This window comes from Rhinoderma darwinii, chromosome 3 (assembly GCF_050947455.1).
Source record: "Rhinoderma darwinii isolate aRhiDar2 chromosome 3, aRhiDar2.hap1, whole genome shotgun sequence".
In the NCBI taxonomy this organism is placed as follows: Eukaryota; Metazoa; Chordata; class Amphibia; order Anura; family Rhinodermatidae; genus Rhinoderma; species Rhinoderma darwinii.
Window position 1 is genome coordinate 290,931,252 of NC_134689.1, and position 24,232 is coordinate 290,955,483.

The following is a 24,232-nucleotide window of genomic DNA, read 5'->3' on the forward strand; positions in this document are numbered from 1 at the left end:
CCCCTGTAGATAACGCCATACAGCCCCCCCTGTAGATAACACCATACAGCCCTTTGTAGATATCTACAGAGGGGGCTGTATGGCGTTATCTACAGGGGGGAGTGTATGGCGTTATCTACAGGGGGGCTGTATGGAGCTATCTACAGGGGGGCTGTATGGAGCTATCTACAGGGGGGCTGTATGGAGCTATCTACAGGGGGGCTGTATGGCGTTATCTACAGAGGGGGGCTGTATGGCGTTATCTACAGGGGGCTGTATGGCGTTATCTACAGGGGGCTGTATGGCGTTACCTACATTGGGGGACTGTATGGCGTTATCTACAGAGGGGACTGTATGGCGTTATCTACAGGGGGGACTGTATGGCGTTATCTACAGGGGGGACTGTATGGCGTTATCTACAGGGGGGGCTGTATGGCGTTACCTACAGGGGGGGCTGTATGGCGTTACCTACAGGGGGGACTGTATGGCGTTACCTACAGAGGGGACTGTATGGCTTTATCTACAGGGGGGCTGTATGGTGTTACCTACAGGGGGGCTGTGTGGCGTTACCTACAGGGGAGACTGTATGGTGTTACCTACAGGGGGGACTGTACGGCGTTATCTACAGGGGGGACTGGATGGCGTTATCTACAGGGGGGACTGTATGGCGTTATCTACAGGGGGGCTGTATGGCGTTATCTATAGGGGGGCTGTATGGCGCTAACGCCATACAGCCCCCACTGTAGAGAGCGCCATACAGCCCCCACTGTAGAGAGCGCCATACAGCCCCCCCTGTAGGGAACGCCATACAACCCCCCCTGTAGGGAACGCCATACAGCCCCCCCTGTAGGGAATGCCATACAGCCCCCACCTGTAGGGAACGCCACACAGCCCCTCCCTGTAGGGAACGCCACACAGCCCCCCCGTAGGGAACGCCATACAGCCCCCCCCCTGTAGGGAACGCCATACAGCCCCCCTGTAGTAAAAGCCGTACAGCCCCCCCATAGGGAACGCCATACAGACACCCCCTGTAGGTAACGCTATACAACCCCCCCCTGTAGGGAACGTACAGCGTCCCCAACCCCCCCAAAAAATGCGACCTACAGTGTGTCCTACAAATAACATGCATCCCTTATCCACAGGATAGGGGATACATGTGTGATCGCTGGCAGCGATAGGGAGAACGGGGGACCGAATGTCCCCCGAAGTTCTCCATGACTAACCTCTGACTTCCGGCGTCTGCGCAGCTCAATAAAAATGAAAGGAACGCTGGTCACGCATGCGCACAAGCGCGACCGGCGCTCCATTCATTTCTATGGAGCTGCCGACACAGACCCTGGAAGTCCGAGGTTTGTGATGGAGAACTTCAGGGGACTTTCAGTCCCCCGTTCTCCCTATCAATGCCAGCGATCACACATGTATCCCCTGTCCTGTGGATAGGGGATACATGTCTTTTGTTTAATGGCAGAGCGGGGAGATACCTCCCTGCTCTGCCGTAGTGTTCAGTGGCGTCCCGCTTTAGCAGCCATAGCGGCTGCTAGCGGAGCCTCCGGCCATGGTGGGGGCCCGTGCCGGCGGGCGACACGGGCCCCTCATGCCGCGGGCCCCGTATCAGCCGCTACGGCTGCTACGGCGGTAGTTACGCCACTGCTGTCCATAGAACAGAGGTTTTGGCTCAGGGTACAGCAAATATATTGCACACGTATTATCATTTTAGTAGTACTTGCTAAAAGTCCAGAGCCCCTTTAAACATGATGATGATTAAAAGTCCTGATATTATCATTTTCTTTCCTTAATGTAGGAATCAAGGCTCCTGCAGAAAAACAAACCTCTCCTGTGATGGAGGTAATCTTTATTTTTTTACAATAGTCACGGTGTTAAAACGGAGACAGTAACTGATACAGTGACATAAGAAATGAGAGGAACTGTCAAAAAGGGGTGTCTCCCTATACAGTCCAACTCAGTCAGCACTGATTGGACATTGTCACTGAGTAGAGACACACACCCAACTGTTTTTACCCAGCTGTCAATATATTCATAATTTTTTAGGAGGAATAGCAGCGGAACGGCGCAACGTAGATGCTCCAGAATTGTTATTTTATGGAGGATACAAGTATTTACTAAAACATGACCTCTTTAAATCACACTTCAATATTGCAGTAAATATCAGGTTATTGCGCCAAGCTGGGTCACCCAGAAAGTCCTCCTCATAGACCATAGTGCACAATTGGCAGCTGCCCATAATCTGTAGGGTAGTGAGTTACAACTTTTTTCCAAAGGGGAACACAAGCATTTTTTTCCATCTCGAGCAACGACCTACTGCTATTCTTACTTCTAAGAAGCTTGGTAAAGAGGTTTGCGAAACATTCTTAGCCGGACATTGAGAGTCTCCGTCTCCAGGTTATAAAGACATGTCCCTGGATAATGCCCAGTTTTCTTAGTACTGACCAATGCAAAAATCTATATTCAGATTCTGTATTAAAATTCAGTAACTATTTCACTGTGAGGAATGTAGTGGTCTGTACTTACCTGAAGCAACTCATAAGAACCCCATGATAATCCAGAGGATACAATCTCTCTTGTTTCTCAATCACAGCCATGCCACAAGGATGATGACAATCTCAGAAGATCTCACTCATGCACAGAATTAAAGGAATTAGAAAACTCTTCTTCATGGACATCCAGAACTCAGTGTATGTAATGTATATTCCATATAATATGAGTGGATGCTTTGTGTAGGCATTCCATTTATCGAGTTTCATGGCATATGAATTAGATAAAACTATGAATGATGGGGCTCCAACAACTTGGACCTTCAACTATCTCGAGAACGAAAAGTCTGGTCCCTGTTCTTAATAAAGAGCTAGCCATATATGTGCAGTCACTCTCCAAAGAAAGGGAGATACAGAAATACAGCACACTAAAGGCCCTTTTACACTGACCAATGATCATGCAAAAGATCGTTCATAGAACGCTCGTTGCCGATAATTGCCCTGTGTACACAGGGCAGCGATCAGCAGATGAACAAGCAAACGCTCGTTCATCTGCTGGTCGCATCGTTTTAAAAAACTAAAATATTATCGTTGTGGGCAGCACATCCCCCTGTGTAAACGGAGACGCACTGCCGACATGATAATAACGTATGGGGACAAGCGATTGGAGTAACGAGTTCTATTCTCCATACATAGCTCCATGTGACAGGAGCAAACGAGCGCCCATCAATGAGCTGTCTAGTTGATTGGCGCTCAATGTACCAGCCAAAATTGGCCGCTGTAAGAGGACCTTAATGCCCAGAGTCAGAGCCCCACAGTTTTATGGCATATCAAGCTCATGCCTTCAAGTATTATATCACAGTCTACTAACCCTTGTTTAGAAGAAGGATCAGATCATAGTTGTGTCATATGGGTCTGCTCTTGATCTCACCATTTCCCAAAAAAGGGAAAAATGTGTAATTCCCTTAGTTTTCTCCCTTCTTACCTTGGCCTGGATCCAGTTTTCGTTTAAAACAAAGGGTAATGCAGCAGAAAAAGAATATGCATCGAAGCCAATGTTTTTTTTGTTTTTTTTTTAATCATATTGTGAATACATGGTTAACACTGCACAGTATTGGGGCATGCTGCACTTAATTCAAACCGCAGTTTGCCCGACACATATCATTTATGATTAATTTTATCCCCAATGACTTAATGGGTGGGGGGAGTAATGCTTTATAAATAAATACTGTTATGCATAGAAACCATGCATGAAGAGATTGCAAACATGACACTTAATTCCTTGACTTCACTGGCGTATCATAAACAGAATCCGCTGGAGTAAGGAGTAAAATGTGCTCAATTTTTTAAGGCTATATTCACATGACATTGAAAAACGGCCATGTGATGACCAACTTTTTGTTACGGACGTCGCATGACCGTTTTCAGAACAATGAAGTTCTATGGGTGTCTTCACACGGCTGTTTTTTTTATCGGTTCAAGATAAGAAATACAAAGTACTATCTTTTTTTTTTTTTTCATTCAACTCCAGGTTCCCATTTAAAATTTAGCATCTGTTGTTGTTTGTTTTTTGTTTGTTTTTTTATCTAGAAATGTAAAAACGAATTTGTGGACTAATATAGTGATTGTAGCAGCTTTTTTTCAGTTTTGCCTTTACCACAACGCGTAGCTTAAGAGCTTTTAATGGAATTAAGCATCACAGAATATTGAAACTATATAGCAGCGGTGCACAACCTGCGGCCTTGATGCAATTCCAGCGTATACTAGTAAAGCAGTATGAACACAATTGTGACACTTCTATGTCTTTATTTTAAATGAAGATTTTGGGTTAATAAAATTGCATTTTTTTATTTTATTTTCCTTCTCCTGTTAATATTTTCTGCTATGTAGTCGATTTGGATAGTAGATCGATGTCTTTTGAAGATGTGTACCAGACAGACTCTACAGCAGCATTACTGAAGGTCTGTATACTGTATAATACCTGAACATTCATTGCACAATATGACCGCATTACGCAACCATTTACATTGAAATAATAAAACGGTGCGCTGCTAAAATCACCGTGAGTGGGCGTAGATGTTCATTTCCTTTGACACTATTTCTACAATTGAATTGAACACAATGTAAAATAAAAGATTTCACCTACGCTCAACATGTATATTCATATCCAGTGCACATTCGATGACAGAGGGAACGGACTGCAAATATGTAATACCACACAACAAAGTTCACTTCTAATGCCAGGGTTTTATTCGACTCACAAAATAGCATTACAAAAAGGCATATCAAAAACCTGTCTGAGACGCCAGAGTAGCCTGTACCATCGACTCGAGTTTCATGTTTCGGCTTCTTGCGGGGCTTGACACTTGTCAGTGGCCGTCTTATTTATACAACCATATAATAAAAGCATACATCAATATACATGATTTACAATGCCTTCATATTCATTACAAATACAGCAATACATATTATAAGAGAAGATCATACATTTACTATTATGAGGTGGAGTTTTATTTGTGAGAGATTCAAAACCTAATCGGAGGGATTCTAGAATAAGTAGGCAATACTTTTTCCTATACTATCTGATCTCTTATCATATGTATTGCTCCATTTCTAATGAATAAGGGGGTATTTTAAATCATGAAGAAAATGCAGATCCACGACTACTCACAGTAACTGTTTACTGCCTTTAATAGGTGATTTTAGTAGCGCATGGTTTATTGATTAAAATTTGACTATATTTGGGAACTCTAATTTTAATTCTGCAGCCTCACAATTTTGTCTTTTGATTTACATAAACATCTAAAATGGCAATAATGATCTGATGGAGGTAGCCCTGATGCCATAGTGATATTATCTGAATGTTCTCTTTTTGGAAACAGGAGCCGTATAACAGCAGATACTCTTCAAGCTACAAGTTGTAAGTTTACCTCTGTTCTATGATATCTCAATATTGGGGAACATTTCTTAAAATTAGCACAGTTTTTTAAAGTAGATGGTGCAAAACTGGCTGTCACTTTTTTCCTCATATCTCATATTTGCACTTTATTTATAAAGCGCTAATGACAGGTTAGACCTACCGCACATTGTAGTAGGTTTTTGTCATAGAGTAAAATGTAATATGCTGTCATTGACGTGACATTTAAAGGGGTTCTCCGGGTTTTTTCAATTAATGGCCTATACTTAGGATAGACTATCAATAATAGATCGGTGGGGTTTCGACTCTTGGCACCCCACGCCTATCAGCTGTTGGAAGGGGCGATTTTGCTCGTACAAGCGCCGCAGGCGCTTAATTGTTTACATGGTTTTTATTCTTACTTTGCACGCGCCATTACATTTGAAGTGGCTATGCAAGGTATTGCACCATTGTTCCACCGATCTAACATGAATGATCTATCCTAAGGATAGGCCATCAATTTTAAAAACCCGATTAACTCTTTTAATTTATTTTTAAGTTTAAGTTATTATGCACCAAAATAGTAATCTACTGTAACAGGTCATACTGGATCATTTATTTGAAAAATTTCTATGTTACTGCTATGTTTTATGTCTGTTACCTCACTGAATGATTTTTTGGCAATATATAGTAGCGTACAAAATTCACATAAGTCTGTGCACCACTTCACCATTATTAAGACTATGTTGAGTAAAATTTGCACCATTTTTGCGACAGACACAGTGATGTCCAATTTATGATTCCCCGTTTTTATTTTAGGTCGATTACAAAAGAAGGCTTCACAAGTAAGACATTTTTCAAATGACTCTTACAAATAAATTCCAATGGGGAGTCTGACACTGAGTTTCTTTTGGGGACTTAGTGAAGGGTTGAGTGTTTTTGGTGTGATATTAAGGCTGGATGACAAATTAAAGGGGCCATTGGAGATGTTCTTTTTGAAGGATAGGAGCTCCTCCCTCCTTGGCCCATCAAACCTCCCTGGGATGAATTTGCTGACAGCTTGAATAATAGAATGTAGTTGGGGCAAGAAGTTTCTGTAACTCTCTTCTACAATAGTGCCCAACCATCATTATTGCCTGATTTATCAGCAAGTACAGTTGTTTTTCTGAGGCCTACCCAATGTGAGTACTGTTCTTGATGATAAACCAGGCAATAATGATGGTACAACCTGAAATACAGCCCTCCACTTATTTCTCAGGCAGAAGTAAGTCAGAGCCCCATGGTGTATAAAGTGTTAGATGCTGGACCTTTGAATATGCCTGATGTGATTGCTAGTGGAGAGCAAGCTTCATAAGCATTTGTTCTGCTCCCATTGAACTTAAAGAGGACCAGTCACATCTCCTGACATTTACTAAATAATTGTATTCCTTATGAAAAAACTATTCTGGAGCATCTTTTCTTAGACATCTACGTTGTACCGTTCCTCTATTATTCCTAATAGAAATTAATGAATAACTTGACAACCAGTTGAGGGTGTGTCCCTACACAAACCGACAATGTCCAATCAGTGCTGACAGAGTGAGACTGTGTGGGGACGCACCCTTTTACAAGGAGAATGGTAACCCCCAGTTGTCAATTTATTCATAAATTTCTAGGAGGAATAACAGAGGAATGACACAATGCAGAGTTCTAAGAAAATATGTTCCAGAATTGTTATTTCATGGGTAATACAAGTATTTACTTAAATAGACATGTCAATAGACGTGACAGGTCCTTTTTAGGCTATGTTCACACAGAGTTTATTGCAGGTGGAATTTCTGCCTCAAAGTTCAGTTTGGAAGTTTGAGGCAGATTTTCCTCTCCCTGCACGCCGACTTTCGCTGCGGCCATTGAGCGCCGTGGGCATAAAACGCAGCGAAATACGTTTTCTCTGCCTCCCATTGAAGTCAATGGGAGGTCAGAGGCGTAAACGCCCGAAGATAGGGCATGTCCCTTCTTTCTCCCGCGAGACAGTTTTACCGCTCGCGGGAAAAAGACGCCTCCGCCTCCCATTGTAATCAATGGGATGCATTTTCGGGCCGTTTTTGACGAGTTTTGCGGCGCGGTTTCCGCGTCAAAAAAACTCAGTGTGAGCATAGCCTTAAAGTGTTTTTCCCAGCAATGACATTTATCATGTATCCACAGCATAGGTGATAAATATTAGATCAGTGGGTGGTCTCACACCGATTGCTAGAATAAAGGACGCTCCGTCAGGACGGCCATGATAAGGAGATACAGTAACAGTCGAGTGAACATGCTGTACTGGTTCCATTATCTCCCATTAAGTTGTATGTATCACCGAATGTTTTAGAAACTCAAAAATGTATCTACCCTTAATGAGGATATTTGCAAAATTTGAAATGAGCTCAAAATGAGAAATGCTGGTGGAGAGTAGATACATTGATAAGTAGATATGGATCAAAATTTTCATGTTCTTTAATTTGTAAAATTATAGTTCAAAACCAGACACAACTAAAAAAAAAAATTGAAACAAATTCTGTTTTTTTTTTCAGAGTTTGGATGTAATTTCAAAACATCTATGGATACAGCTTTCTATTATTCTGGTAAGCATTGTGAGAGGAAAATTGTATTGTGTTAAACAGATATTACCTCGGGGTCAGTGGTATTAATTTTGGGACATATATCTTCTGCAGCCATTGAAAGAAACAACTTGTATAGACTTTCCCAGAGCATTCCCTTTACTCCTCTTCCTCCAGTTGGTAAGTGGACAACTTAATTCGGTTATTGCAAAAAAAAATTGCTGACTTTTCTTTTCTTCTAGAAACAGCGCCATTCTTGTCTGTTGGCTGTGTGTGATATTGCAGCTTAACTCTTTACTCTTTTATGGGGATTAGTATTTACTATTTATGACTTACCATTTATATGACTTATTACAGGAGAACTTGTCACTGTGTATCGTCTGGACGAGAGTTCTCCCAGCATCATGAATAACAGCATGTCTTCCTGGTCACACCATGGCTCCTATGCTACAATAGAGGTACTTAGTAAGGAAGAGATGGGAGGAGGATTGAGAAGAGCTGTGAAAGTGGCATGCACTTGGTCTCAGAATGACATCCTCAAGACTGGGCACCTCTACATCATCAAGTCCTTCCTTCCCGAGGTGGTGAATACCTGGTCAGGGGTGTACAAGGCAGACACAGTGTTACAGCTATGCCTCAGAGTGAGTATTTTTAACATTTCCGATTTTGTATTGTATTCACTTAGTCGATCTATTGACAGCTAATCACATCTAACATGTTTTTTTATGTTATGGTATTTTCATTTTATTATTATTCATTTTATAATTACAACTGTCTTATTATTATTACAATAATATTATTACTATTATTATTTATTAATTTGTATTTATTTTATTACATTTTGTTGTAATAATATATTGCCCACTAAACATAAATTAAGTGAGGAATGTGCACACTGAAAATAGTAGAAAAACAAGAATTCAGGAACTAGAAAACTCTGACCACTACAACAAGTTACATTACCCAAGTAAATTTAATCAATAACCGCAACTACAAAAATATATTGAAAAAGGAAAAATTACATCCGTCATATGTTTGACTTTTCTTTCCTATTTAAAGGGGTTGTCTGGTTTCAGCAAATTAATGTTATTTTTTGTATTATTAAAAGTTACACTAATTTTCCAATATACTTTCTGTATTAATTCCTCACGGTTTTCAAGATCTCTGCTTGTTGTTATTCAGTAGGAACATTCACTGTTTACTTCCAGTAGATACAATTCTGTCCATGGTCATGTCATGGACACACAGGTCCTGGGAACGTTAGTCAGGGTATGTTCACACGAGGGCGTCCGTAACGGCTGAAATTACGGGGATGTTTCAGCCTGAAAACATCCCCGTAATTTCAGCCGTACCGGCATGTGCAGGCGTTTGAACGCCGCGTCCATTACGGACGTAATTGGCGCTGCTATTCATTGAAGTCAATGAATAACGGCTCCAATTACGGCCAAAGAAGTGACAGGTCACTTCTTTGACGCGGGCGTCTATTTACGCGCCGTCATTTGACAGCGGCGCGTAAATTACGCCTCGTGTGAACAGACAAACATCTGCCCATTGCTTTCAATGGGCAGATGTTTGTCAGCGCTATTGAGGCGCTATTTTCGGACGTAATTCGGGGCAAAAACGCCCGAATTACGTCCGTAAATAGTGCGTGTGAACATACCCTCAGGGTATGTTCACACGGCTAATTTTCAGCCGTTTTTTGGGCCATAAACTGCTGAAAAAACGGAAGCAGAGCGCCTCCAAACATCTGTCCATTGATTTCAATGGGAAAAACAGCATTCTGTTCCGATGGGGCGTTTTTTTTTTACGCTGCCGTTTTAAAAAACGGCCGCATAAAAACTCGCCCGCAAAAAAGAAGTGCATGTCACTTCTTGAGCCGTTTTTAATTGACTCCATAGAAAAACAGCTCCAAAAACATCTGTGAAAAACGTGAGTTGTTAAAAAAAACTGTTGAAAATCAGGAGCTGTTTTCCCTTGAAAATAGCTCAATATTTTCAGACATTTTTTATTAAGCGTGTGAACATACCCCCACAGTATGTGTATCAGAGCTGTGTCTTCTAATGATCCCAGCACCCGTGTGTCCATCACATGACCATGGACAGAATTGTATCTACTGGAAGTAAACAATGAATGTTCCTACTGAATAACAACAAGCAGAGAACTTGAAAACCGTGTGGAATTAATACAGAAAGTATATTGGAAAATTATATAACCTTTCATTATACAAAAATTAACATTAATTTGGTCAAATCGGACAACCCCTTTAAGGAGATGACTGTGTTCTTAGCCACACCTCCCAACCGCTCAGGATCCAACAGGACAGTCCCGCGCACCGGGTTGGTGTGCGGGGCACTATGGGGCATAATACTGTGTGGAGAGGCACTATGGGGGCATTATACTGTATGGGGACATTATACTGTGTGGAGGCCACTATGGGGGTATTATACTGTGCGGGGGAATTATGGAGCATTATACTGTGTGTGTCAATTCATCTCAACTCTGACATTTCTAGGAAATCCAGCAACAGAGAGCTGCTCAAAAACTGCTATATGCCTTCAACCAAATGAAACCAAAACAAATTGCGTACTCTCCAAGGTGAGTCACTTGTCCTACGTGGTGCTTGGTACATAGAAGCATCAGTTATAGCAGCACTGACCTTTGTTGTAGTAGTTAAACGCTATGTGCAGCTTGGATGACACTCATAAATATATTAGGAAATTGCCTAAATTTTATCATTTGAAAAGAGTGGTATTATCAGAATCCCTTTCTATAGCAGCAAGAGCATTTCAGTAAAAGACCAGACACACAGGACTTCAGGGAATTCCGGCCATCACCAATACACCAAAAAAGTCTTTTAGCTGAAACAGGGGGCCGGATTTATCAATAATGTCTCACAAACAAATTCTGATGCTATGTATAAATACGTATAGTCGACTACGCTATTGTCTCCACTAAATAAACAGAAACCTTACGGAACGGAAACAAACTGAAACATTGCAACGGAAGCAATGGTAATACAAACGGAAGCTATGGTTTCCGTTTGGCTTTCTGTTTATGGGTTCCTCCAACGGAAAGGTCTAATGGAACCCATGAACGGAACACAACGCTGATGTGAACGAGGCCTTAGAGCTATGTCTGAGACGTATTTGTTTAAATGTTTGGCTCATAATTAGGCCTGATTTACACGAGCATATTTACCTCCGTGTTGCGTCAATGGGGCTAGTCAGACATTTGTTGTTTTTCACGCAGCGTGTGTCCGCTGCGTGAAACTTACTGCAGGTCCTCTTTTTGTGCGTTTTTGCGCACCATGCAGCCTATTGAAGTCAATGGGTGCGTGAAAACAATGGACAACACACGAAGGTCATCCGTGTGCGGTCTGTGATTCACGCACCTGTTGCTAAAGAAATAATGAGGAAAAAAAATACCTCCTTGAGTTTTTTTTTGCAGACGTAAAAAACGCATGACATACAGGCATATAAAAAACACAGACGCGCACCGTACACGGATGCCACACGGAATTGCAAGGCAGCAAAAATGTTTGCGGCTGCAAAACCGAAACGCTCGTGTGAATCTAGCCTAAAAGTGAGGGCACACTTGCTCGTCAAGTCGTGGTATAAGCGTGTATTTACACGTTGTAGTTTTGCCGTATTTCTTTGCTACGAGGGCAAACAATTGATGCGATTTTACCCCGATTTACAGCGGTCTCGATGCCTTACGGCAGATCTAAAAAAAACACGAGTTTTTGCAATGCATTTTTCAGCCACGTAGTAAGAAATACAGGGTCCATGGCAAACAAATGGAATACAAACACTGCATCAAAGCTGCAATGTGTGAACTGGACTTACAGCCATTTTCAGGAGCCTCTAAAGGCCTTTTTACGCCAACTGATAAGCGGCTGGTGCAGCGAGCGCGGATCAACGAGACATTGTTGATCGGCGCTCGTTTGCTCCTGTCACATGGAGCTATGTATGGGGACGAGCAGTCGTTACTCGGATCGCTCGACCACATACATTATTATCATGTCGGCAGCGCGTCTCCCTGTACACACAGGGAGACGTGCTGCCGACCACAATAATATTTCACTTTTTTAAAACGATACGACCAGCAGATCAGTTCATCTACTGATCGTTCCCCTGTTTACACTGGGCAACGGGCGTTCCTAGAATGCTCGTCTGCCCGATAATCATCCAGTATAAAACCCCCTTTACTCCAGCTGCAAAACATTGGCAAATCTCCATTAACACAATTAGTATTCTGGGGTCCATACAATGTTATTCCACAGGTGCAAAATACTAATGAACATCCACTCACACACCTATCATCTATTATTGGGGTGGCTGCTCAGTATTATAACTGCACACAGATATGGCTTCTATAAGGTGCCAGTCGCACGGTTACGTGTGGTGCACCATTCTGACTTGCAGCCTATTGGTCACACCCATACTATTAGATCAAGTGGCTGCCTAGCACCCTCTAAGTGTACCACATAAATTACTAACACCCCAATCTCCCCCATTACAAGGCCAGACTGCATTCTGCAGCATGTTGGGAAGCTAACTTGATCTAATTTAATGATAATCATCATCATGATAAAAATAATAATGCCATGTCGTTGAATTGCTACTTGAACATTGGTATATTTCTTCAGATTTACGAGAAGTGAAGTGACTTTTTCATGACCATTTAGGCCGGATTCACATGAGCATGTTCAGTCCATGATATATGGTCCGTCTGTCGGCAGTATTTCCCGGGCTGAACACACCTCAGGGAGCCGGGCACCTAGCATCATAGTTATCTATGACGCTAGGAGTCCCTGCCCCGCTGTGGGACAACTGTCCCGTATTGTAATCATGTTTTCAGTACGGGACAGTCCCCCGCCTTGCTGCGACTCCTAGATAAATATGACGCTAGGAGTCCGGCTCCCTGAAGTGTGTTCAGCCCGGGAAATACTGCCGACATACGGTCCGTATATCACGGACCTAACATGCTCGTGTGAATCTGGCCTTACAATGCAGGACATGTAGTATTAATGTGTGGTTTCCCCTTTGCCAGATTTCTGGAGGTATTCCTCTTGTACTGTCACTCAGTCAGTCAGTGGTTTACAGTGGAAGAATACATGGCAGGAAGGTTTCGAAAATACAATAATAACACAGGTAGTGAAAGTGTACCATCAAACAAGCTGGAGAAGACTATGCTGGCCTTCAGCCACTGGACTTATGAATATACCAGAGGAGAATTTCTGGTCCTGGACTTACAAGGTATAAAAAAAGTTTGAAAAGTAAAACTGTTAGGCCCCATGCAAACGAACGTGCTTTTGCGGCCGCAATTCCCCCGAAAATCCACGGGAGAATTGCGGCCCCATTCATTCCTATGTGGCCATGTACATGACCGTGGTTTTCAGAGCTCATTGAAAATAATGGCCGCGTCCATGTGCCCAGCCCGCGATTTACGGGCGGCTCGCGGCTGACGCTCGGTGGCCGGCCGACCCGAAAATCACGGCCGTGCACATGGCTACGGTCGTGTGCATAATCATTGAGGTTAACACACTAACAAATTTGGGCATGATGTTACAATTCAGACTTTTTAAAAACAGGGTCACACAGTGCAGTTTTTGTTGCATAATCTGCAGCCAAAACAAGGAGTGGATAAGAAAAGAAGAGAAAGTCTTTCCTTTATGCTCTTTATCCCTTTAGGATCTACACTTTGCATTGGCTAAATTAAAAACTGCACCAAAAACAATATGCGACTGTCCTGTGTGAACCTGGCTTAAAAGAGAGGTATGAAAGGATACTACCACGTTCAGACGAATTGTGGTGGATTTGCGGCGGTTTGGCAATGTATAGTACAATACACGTGGATGGGGTTCACACATAATGGAAAAATTTTGCAGGGAAATATAAGCATGCTGCGGATTTTGAAATCTACAGCATGCTTATTGTGTTGTGGAAAAGCCACAGATTTTCACCGCAGATTTGACCCTTTCAATGTACAGGGTGAAATTTGCAGTGAATCCGCAGCACAAGCCACGCCAAAATTTACTTATCACACATGTGGATACTGGCATAGAATTTATCCACAGATATTCGCCGAGAACATTGGGATAGGCTTTGGGCTAAAAATGGAGCTGTATGTGTCTATAAGCAAGGTAGAGTGTGACATGATGGGTTATGTTCCCACACACAGGATACGCTGCAGATTTTCTGCAACAGAAAAACTACAGCAGAATCTCTAGAAAAACGCTGGTAAATCTGTGACAGAAATCCGCACCAAATACTGCGTTTTTCCTGCTCATATTGCTGCGGAAACGCTGCGTTTTTTTCACAGCGGTTTTACCTGCGTATTTTGGTGTTAAACATTGGTTATAGCAAAGCATATGTGCAGCTGAGGATTTCCAGCGGTTTTTACTGCATTTCCGCTGTAAAAACCGCAACAACATAAATCTATTGCAGAATTTCTGCTCCCCATTGAAGTCTATGGGCCAAACACGCAGCCTTTCCGCACAGAACACGCAGCATAAATTGACATGCTGCAGAATTGAAAGACGCACCGCAGAACACTTTTCGCACTAATTTTGTGGGGGTTTTCCGCAGCGTGGGCATAAGATTTTCTAAATCTCATTCACTTCGCTGCTACTGCAAATACAGCGGAATTTCCTGCACATAATTCCGTTGTGGAAATTCTGCAGCATTTACACTACGTGGGAACCCAGTATTACTGTGTCTCTAAAGTGCGTAAATATCATCACTTAGGCCTCATGCACACAAACGTATTTTTTCCTTCCCGTAAATACGGGTCCGGTGTCACCAGTATTCCACGCGTATTTATGGGCACGTTTTTGTTGCAAAATATCACTGCACTAATCGGCAGCCCCTTGTCTCTATCAGTGCAGGATAGAGAGAAGGGACAGCCCTTTCCGAGGTAAAAGTAAAAGAAATTCATACTTACCCGGCCGTTGCCTTGGTGACGCGTCCCTCTCTTGACATCCAGCCCGACCTCCCTGGATGACGCGGCAGTCCATGTGACCGCTGCAGCCAGTGATTGGCCTGTGATTGGCTGCAGCGGTCACATGGGCTGAAACTTCATCCCGGGAGGCCGGACTGGAGGAAGAAGCAGGGAGTTCTGGGTAAGTATGAACTTCTATTTTTTTTTTACACCTTGATTTATATTGTGTTCGGAAGTCACTGTCCAGGGTGCTGAAACAGTTACTGCCGATGGTTTAACTCTTTCAGCACCCTGGATAGTGACTATTTACTGACGTCGCCTAGCAACGCTCCCGTAATTACGGGTGCACACACGTAGTCACCCGTAATTACGGGAGCCCCGTAGACTTCTATGGGCCTGCCCGTGCCGTAATTACGGCCAAAAATAGGACATGTTCTATATTTTTCAACGGCCCGGGCACCTTCCCGTAAGCATACGGGGAGGTACCCGTGGCTAATAGAAGTCTATGGTCCCGTAATTACGGCCAGTGATTACGGGCGTTTTTACGTTCGTGTGCATGGGGCCTCATGGTTGTGTTCAAGCTGTGTGGTTATCAGTATATATGTTACCTTACACAACTGTAAAGTATTGTCCTTTTCCCCTTGCTACTAATTGGCAATTAGAGAGTAAAGGTCATTGATGTGTGTCACACAAGGGATGTGTGTAAAGAAGCCGTTAGAGATTTCATCCTGAACTTTTATTCATTTGTTTGCTTAAGGTGTTGGCGAAAATCTGACTGACCCATCTGTTATTAACGCAGGGGAACACAGGTGAGATATGGCTATACAAAAGAGACTCTGCTAACATACTACATAACATGCTATAATAGAAAAGTTACAAATCTCTCAGGCCTCCTTTACACACAGAATTTTTCTGGCAATTGAAAATTTCAATTGCCTCAAAAAATGCTCTTAAAAACTATTTGTTTTTAGTGGCGTTTAGTGGTCTTTTTCATTTGGTGTCATTTTGCACATGCTTTATTTCTGATTTCTGGCATCTTTGAAGTCCTTTAGAGAAGCCTATGGGATGAACGCCTGAAGAAAAAACACCATATCCAGAGCATGGTGTGTTTGGAAAAAAAAGAACACTGACCACAAAATTGCCTCAGAAATGCCACAAACCAAAACGCAGTTGTGTGTAGTACATTATTTGTTATTTTACTATAGACTTTAATGTAAAAGCGCAGCAAAATGCTGTGTGCGAATCCAGGCTGAGGCCGGTTCCACAAGGGCGTGTACGGCCAGTATTTTACAGATTGAACAGGCCCGTGTGAACCCAGCCTAACACAAGACTGGAAATACCTGTCCGGCTACCTCACATCACAGTCATGGAGTCATATGGGAACATTTAGGGTCAGTTCGCATGTAGCATAAATACTGCAAATTTTCCACAACGGATTTAGTTGCGGAAAATTTGCAGCATAATACAGTAGCAGCAAAGTGGATGAGATTTGAAGAAATCTCATCCCCATGCTGCGTAAATGCTGAGTGGAAAAAAACGCAGGGAATTCCGGCCATCAAAACACACCAAATTGTGGTGCAGTTTTTCGTCCGGAATGTCTACTGCAGAAAACTGCACGTAAAAAACCAACAAAAATACTTATCCTCTGACGTCCTGGGATGACATCTTATCCCATGTGACCGCTGCAACCTGTGATTGGCTGCAGCGGTCACATGGGATGAAACATCAACCCAGCAGGCTGACCTGGATGAAGAAGCACGGAATTCTGGGTAAGTATAAGAACGTTTCTTTCTGAGTTGCGTTTTTGCGGCAGAAAAGCTGCAATTCTGCCGCAAAAAACGCAACTCAGAAAAAAACGCAACATCTGCTATTTGTTGCGGGTTTTACCTGCAACAAAACGCAGCAATACAATTGAAATGTGGCGGATTTAAAAAAATGTACCGCAGGTCAATTTCTGAACGTTTTTTCCGCTCATTATTTATGCAGCATGTGGATGACATTTATTCAAATCTCATCCTTTTTGCTGCTACTGTATTAAGCTGCAGATTTTCCGCAACGAAATCCGAGAACTTACCCTTATGGACTTTCTTTAACTGTATGAAATGTTTTTTTAGTCTCACGAGGGGACTTTACAACGTGATCCTCAGTTCACTTATATAATGCTGTGGTATACCTAGTATACCACAGCATTACTGCCTAGTGTTTGCGGGCCGGCTATGTGTCACGGAGGGAGCCCCCTCTGTCAAATTACTTAATTGTTGTGGTGGTTTTATAAACTACATTTTCTAATAATAAAGCCACCTCTTCCTTGCACAATTTCTTACATATTTCTTCCTCCTGTCCAGATCACAAGATATGATATTTGGACCAGCCAACCTGGGGGATAATGCCATTAAAAACTTCTGCACAAAACATCAATGCAACACATGCTGCAGATTTCTGAAACTTCCAGGTAAGTAAATGTGAGACAATGTTGTTATAAATATATTTTTCTTATCCTACAAAATTATGCCAGTGTTAAACATGTAAATTGTTGACTTCTGGTCTCCTTTGTTATTCCCAGAAAAATGGTGGTTGTTATAAAAATCTAACTAAACTCAAATCCTTGAGCGGAGTTAGTCTTTAAAGCGGTATCCCGGATATAAAATTGATGCCCTATCAATAAGTGATCATGGGGTTAAACCCTCACTACTTTTATCTATCAGCAGAAAAAAGGGTCCCTACACATTACCCCAAAACAGCACCACTCTTGTCCATGTGTCAGCTCAGCCTAATTCACTTAAATGGCACTAAGCTGTAGCATCAGACACATGGATGGTACTATCGGCATTGTAGTGAAGGGTCCAATCTACAATACATGCTCCGAACATCATCTTGGGCCACAACTATTCAAATGAATGAAAACATAAAATTACACAAAATCCATCAGCTATCTTAAAGTTTGCTGTTCTCTTATATACTGTATATTCTTTATGCTCATGGAGGACCATGCCACTTCTGGATGTGGAGACCACTTACACGTAAGGACTTTCTGGGTTCCAGTAGCTTCTTCACTTCCTCCACCCCTTCTTACATACTTACAGTGCCCTTTTCACAAGCATTTCTATATTCACTGCCGATATGGCTGATCATGCCTCTTACTCAATGATCACACTTACCTGTTAAAATAATTTGAGCTTCTTGGCACATCCCGATTATATGAGCTGCAGTCATTCATCTGCCATCTACTTTAGAAGTGAAGTGATCTGACCCTTATATCTTGCTGTGCCTAAAATATACCTGAATAGAATAGAAAATATACCTGAATAGAGTCCATGGGCTTAACTACAGCAATGGCAACTATAACAACTACTATGGAGCACAGAGGCGCAGGTAGCCAACTTGTGTGTAAAAACGTTGATGGGAAAAAAACATGGTGGTGGCTTACTGTTGGCTGACTCCATATAGACATTACTATACATCTATTGGTTGTAGCTCAAGTACATGTAGTTATGTTGCTGTTTGCATGACTACAATTTTTAGTTTACTGTCAGAAAGGTGAAGAGGGTCCATTGTATGATTTGTAGTTAAGGATCTCATACTTTTTGAATGAATCCACTTGAGGAAACGCTGTTGTTGTTTATTGCATGCTTCATCTTTGATGTTGCAGTCTTCGTAACCCTGTCCTCTACCCTCTTAAACGTGTCCTTACTCAATGACTTGTCTCACATTCCATGGTAAAATGTAATTGCTATAATTTCCCATTACTTTATAGAATATAGTAGGCGCAAAACTCGTAATAACTTTACCGTATTTTAAATTATCTTTCTGACAGACAGAAAATACAATCTACACCTGAATAAATGTTTGCAACATTTTCACCTTTGTTTTTTTTTAAATAAATGTGACCTAAACTACATTTTCTTGGAGACCATGCTCCCTTTCCTTGTTATTCTCAAAATTTTCAGAGCGTCAAGAACAGTCGCACATTTTACAGATCTGTTGCACTTCACTGTTTGTAATTTTTTTTTTGCCACAGTTTACACCAAAACCTGGCGTAAACTGCATAATAAAAGTGGGCCATAGCATGTACCCTCAAACAGGCCCCTACTGCTATTCTTTGTGTACTCTGTAATCTAGCTTCGATATACGGTACGTCTATAGTCAGTAGGATGCAAACAAAGGCAATTTTACTATTTACTGTATAACTATTTAAATGTGTTGCATAGTGAGAATGGAGATAATATGTGTTGATGGTTTAAATATATCTTACTTCTTTTCTCTCCTGAGCGTTGTTCTAGTTTTCAGCTAACTGTTGCTTTGTGTTGTCACAGAGATTAAAAGAAATGAGTACATAACAGATGAAGCCTTGCTCCGAGGGAAATCTCAAGTCTGTATGGAAAGCTGTGGGACCGAAGCTCAAGCCAACAGTGTCATGTGCTGAATGATCACCCACTTGCCTGGAGTAAATACTGTATTTCTTCTTATTTACAATGTGTTACAGGTCCTATCGTCACTGCCAGTCTTTGCATTGCTGGAACTCATTATCATGGTGACTGACTGCGCATGTAATCCAGATAAGGGAGTCCACACACAGAAATGTGGTTAGACATGGACCTACCCCAACCTCCTTTTCAATAAAATAAGTATTATAATACAAAACATACAAGATCACTGATGTCCCGGCCTTGTGAATGCAGTGAGAATCTGAGTAAAGGTCATGAGAATCATCACAAGCCAATGCTAAAGAGGAAGTTATTCAGTAAGTGGTAACATCTAAAGAAGATTTTGAGACGTATGAAAGAGTTACGACAGGAGGATTGCATAATTCAGGAGGTTTACATTGTGTCAGATATGGGTAGACCCACAATACTGGACAAAAAAAAATCTTCTTGGTTATTCAGTAATACATACTAACTAGCAAGAGCAAAACTATAAGGCCTCATGCACACGACCGTATTGGTTTTGAAGTCCACAAATCCACAGGTTTGTACTGGTCCATCGGACCGCAAAAAAACCCTGTTGTGCATCCATGTGCTATCCGGACTGTTATCCGGATACCCAAACAATTCACCGGTATTGGTGAATCCGCCTTTGCGACCGTAATAATGACTTGTCCTGAGTTTTTTTTTCGGTGTGGCCCCCACACCGATCCGTGTAAATCAGGGTCATGTGGATGGGGCCATAGAAAAGAATGGGTCTGCAAATATATGGGCATGAGGCCTAAGGCTAATGCCCCTTTGGGCGGTCTATAAGCATCTATTCATTAATCAATTTTTCAAAACGGCCGCGTAAAAAAACGACCGTGTAAAAGAAGTGCATGTGACTTCTTGAGCTGTTTTTGGAGCCGTTTTTCATTGACTCTATAGAAAAACAGCTCCAAAAACGGCCGTAAAAAATGCTGCGAAGAACGAGTGTTGCTAAAAAAAAAAACAGCTGAAAATCAGGAGCTGTTTTCGCCTGAAAACAGCTCTGTATTTTCAGACGTTTTTTTTAGTAAGGCTGGGTTCACACGACCTATTTTCAGACATAAATGAGGCGTATTATTCCTCGTTTTACGTCTTAAAATAGGGCTACAATATGTCGGCAAACATCTGCCCATTCATTTGAATGGGTTTGCCGACGTACTGTGCAGACAACCTGTAATTTACGCGTCGTCGTTTGACGACGCGTAAAGTGCAGGGCACTTCTTTGCCACGTAAGTTGAGCTGCTCTTCATTGAGCTCAATGAAGCACAGCTCAAGATTTACGAGCGTCTCAGACGGCTCGCAAAATGCGAGGAGGAGCATTTACGTGTGAAACGAGGCAGCTGTAAACAGTCTGTCTTTTCACACGTAAATGCCTCTCATCGTGTGAACATACCCTGAGCGTGTGAACATACTCTAAGTGTATGTTCACACGCAGTGAGCAAAAACGTCTGAAAATACGGAGCTGTTTTCAGGCGAAAACAGCTCCTGATTTTCAGACATTTTTGTAGAAACTAGCGTTTTTCGCAGCATTTTTTACGGCCGTTTATGGAGCTGTTTTTCAATAGTGTCAATGAAAAACGAGCTTGTTTTGACGAGCCGTCTTTTTACTCGCTGTATTTTGACAGCGGCGCGTAAAATAAAGGCTCGTGAGAACAGAACATCGTAATTCCCATTGAAAGCAATGGACAGATGTTTGTAGGCGTATTAGGGGCGTTTTTTCAGGCGTAATTCGAGGCGTAAAACGCCCGAATAACGTCTGAAAACAGTGCGTGTGAACATACCCTGACAGTACAAACAGTGTGTAACTCAAGCCCATCAATAGTCATAACCGAATAATAAAATAGCTGACATCATAAATGAATAGAATGATAGATTGAATATGTAATAGGCAGACACCACAGTGCGCAGCACACTGGGAATATAAACAAGGCATTGTCACATTATCAGTGTTTCCAAGTATGATGTAATGCACCATGAATTATATACACTTAACTTCTGCAGAACCTCTTTTTTAAAAAGAAAGTAAGAGCTTTCTGTCCACTATTTGTTTATTGATTGATTCTTATGCTTTTCATAAAGAAGATCTGCAGCAGCTGTTACAGATGGATCACTACCTCAATTAGTAGTTATTACAGGAGAATGAATGGCATCAGGTGCAGTTTAAAAATAATTAAGTAAATGTATGAAGGAAGATATAGGTATTAGTATTTAGGATAATCTAAGTAAAAGCAATGGCGGGCACTGCAAATGACCGTATATCTGGGTGCTAAGTGCCACACACTGTAAACATATGCAAAATATAGGGACAAGATTGTGTGTATGGAAGACACTTGCACTCCAATATCAATGCAAAAAGTACACACAAAGTTTATTTAGACCTTATGGTCTAAATAAGCTTTGTATTTACTTTTTGCATTGATATTGAAGTTTAAGTGCCTTCCATACACACAAAATTTAGGATGATGAGAAGTTTATTTTATTTTTCTTTACATTTTTCTGTCTTTTTAAGGCTTCGTTCACATCTGCGTCGGGGTTCTGTTCGTGGGTTCCATCAGACCTTCTCATCAGGGGAACCCACAAACGGAAACCATAGCTTTCTGTTAGCATTACCATTGATTTTAATGGCAATGCTTCCGTTGCTAATGGTTTTCGTTTGTCTCCGTTATGTAAGGTTTCCGTTTTTTTTACGGAATCAATAGTGTAGTAGACTCAGATGTGAACGAAGCCTAAGCCGTATATTACCTTTGTTATTTACTCCATTACTCTATAAGGGTATGTTCACACGTGACGAATATGCTGCAGATTTTCCATACGCATTTGCAGAAGAAAAATGGCATATTACAGGAGCAGCAAAAGGATGAGATTTTAAGAAATCTCATTCATACGCGGCAGAAAAATATCTGCGCGGAGCTTGATATGCGGCGAGCAGCATGTCAATTGTTTCTGCGGATTTCCACAATGAATTTCACTACTTTTAATAAGAGGGATGAAATTCACAATAAATTCTGCAGCAAAATCTGCATGTAAATTGCCGCATAATTTGCAGTTAAATCCACAACAGATTTTTTTCCTCCCGTGTGAGCATATCCTTAAAGCACTGTTTACAAGCATCTTCACTATTTGTATTGGTTTTACAGAACAAAATAGTACAATAATATAAAAGATCTACATCATATGTGTTCTACATATTAATATAAAACACTTAAATTTGTATTGGTGTTGATACTGAAGTCAAAGAGGAACACAAGATCATTATGTGTGATGTTATAAGACCTATGTATGACAGTAAAATATTTTTGTATGATATGTAGGTGTAAGTTTGTTTATTAATTTTTTTATTTAATAAAAGACTAAAATATCATTTTTTAATATGTGTATTCTTTATAAAGCCTATGCTTTATACTACGTGTTGTCACCGTATTCATCATACTTAGGCCCCATGCACACAACCGTGCCCGCAATCATGGCCCGTGATTGCGGGCACGGCCGGCCGCTGACTGACAGCCGCATTTTCGGGCTGTGCTCCCATACAAAGTATGGGAGCACGGCCCGCAAAATGCGAAAGAACGGACATGTTCCATAATTCCCGGAACATTTCCACGGCACTGACACCCTTCCGTAGTGCTACGGAAAGGTGTCAGTGTTCAATGAAAGTGAATGGCTCTGTTTTTGCGGACCGCAATTGCGGTCCGCAAAAACAGAGGTTTTTTGCTGTCGTGTGCATGGGGCCTAAGACTGGGACTACGCAGTGATATATCGTGCACAATTATCACACAAGCATGTTCAAAAAGGTAATTTATTTCAGTAATTCAATTCAAAAAGTGAAACTCATATATTATATAGATTCATTACACACAGAGTGATCTATTTTCAGCATTTTTTTCTTTGATGATTATGGCTTAGGGTATGTTCACATGCCCTATTTACATACGTAATTCAGGCATTTTACGCCTCAAATTACGCCCGAAAAAACGGCTTCAAACCGTCTGCAAACATCTGCCCATTGAATTCAATGGGTCTTACGGTGTTCTGTGCAGACAGGCTTTTTTTTACGCACCGCTGTCAAAAGACGGCGCGTAAAAAGATGTCCGCCTCAAAGAAGTGCATGTCACTTCTTGGGACTTAATTGGAGCCGTTTTTCATTGACTCCATTGAAAAACAGCTCCAATTCCGTCCGTTATGCACGCCGCGAAAAACGAGTGCACTTGCAAAAAACGTCTGAAATTCAGGAGCTGTTTTCGCCTGAAAACAGCTCCGTAATTTCAGACGTAAATTCTTAAGATGTGTGAACATACCCTAACAGTTAATGAAAACCCAAAGTGTAGTCTCTCAGAAAATTAGAATAGTGGGTAAAAGTTGAAGATTGTAGACTCATGGTGTCACACTCTGATCAGCTAATCAACACAAAACACCTGCAAAGGTTTCCTAAGCCTTTAAATGGTCCAACAGTCTGGTTCAGTAGGCTACACAATCATGGGGAAGACTGCTGACTTGACAGTTGTCCAGAGACAGTCATTGACACCCTTCACAAGGAGGGTAAGCCACAAAAGGACATTTCTAAAGAAGCTGGCTGTTCACAGAGTGCTGTATCCAAGCATATTGATGGAAAGTTGAGAGGAAGAAAAAAGTGTGGTAGACAAAGGTGCACAAGCAACAGGGATAACCACAGCCTTGAAAGGATTGTCAAGAAAAGGCCATTCAAGAATCTGGGGGAGATTCCCCAGGAGTGGACTGCAGGAAGAGTCTGCAGGAAGAGTGGAGAGGCATCAATCTAAGTTGCTTGCGGTCCAGTGTGGAGTTTCCACAGTCAGTGATGGTTTGGGGAGCCATGTCATCTGCTGGTGTTGGTCCACTGTGTTATATCAAGTCCAGAGTCAACGCAGCCGTCTACCCGGA

At 41.8% G+C, this 24,232-nt stretch overlaps 1 protein-coding gene across 1 annotated transcript in view; it reads left to right on the plus strand.

The window, feature by feature from the left end:
* The window catches only part of LOC142750442 (transient receptor potential cation channel subfamily M member 7-like), a 94,850-nt gene extending 74,731 nt beyond the window's left edge, over positions 1-20,119 (plus strand). Inside the window, exons 30-42 of the mRNA XM_075859443.1 lie at positions 1,781-1,824; positions 2,576-2,672; positions 4,362-4,432; positions 5,354-5,391; positions 6,187-6,212; positions 7,920-7,970; positions 8,061-8,126; positions 8,304-8,587; positions 10,459-10,541; positions 12,999-13,204; positions 15,646-15,697; positions 17,234-17,340; positions 19,202-20,119. Coding sequence (XP_075715558.1) covers positions 1,781-1,824; positions 2,576-2,672; positions 4,362-4,432; positions 5,354-5,391; positions 6,187-6,212; positions 7,920-7,970; positions 8,061-8,126; positions 8,304-8,587; positions 10,459-10,541; positions 12,999-13,204; positions 15,646-15,697; positions 17,234-17,340; positions 19,202-19,311 — 1,235 coding nt within the window. The 3' untranslated portion in view covers positions 19,312-20,119. The remainder of the gene's footprint in view (positions 1-1,780; positions 1,825-2,575; positions 2,673-4,361; positions 4,433-5,353; positions 5,392-6,186; positions 6,213-7,919; positions 7,971-8,060; positions 8,127-8,303; positions 8,588-10,458; positions 10,542-12,998; positions 13,205-15,645; positions 15,698-17,233; positions 17,341-19,201) is intronic.
* Positions 20,120-24,232: the final 4,113 nt, after the last annotated feature.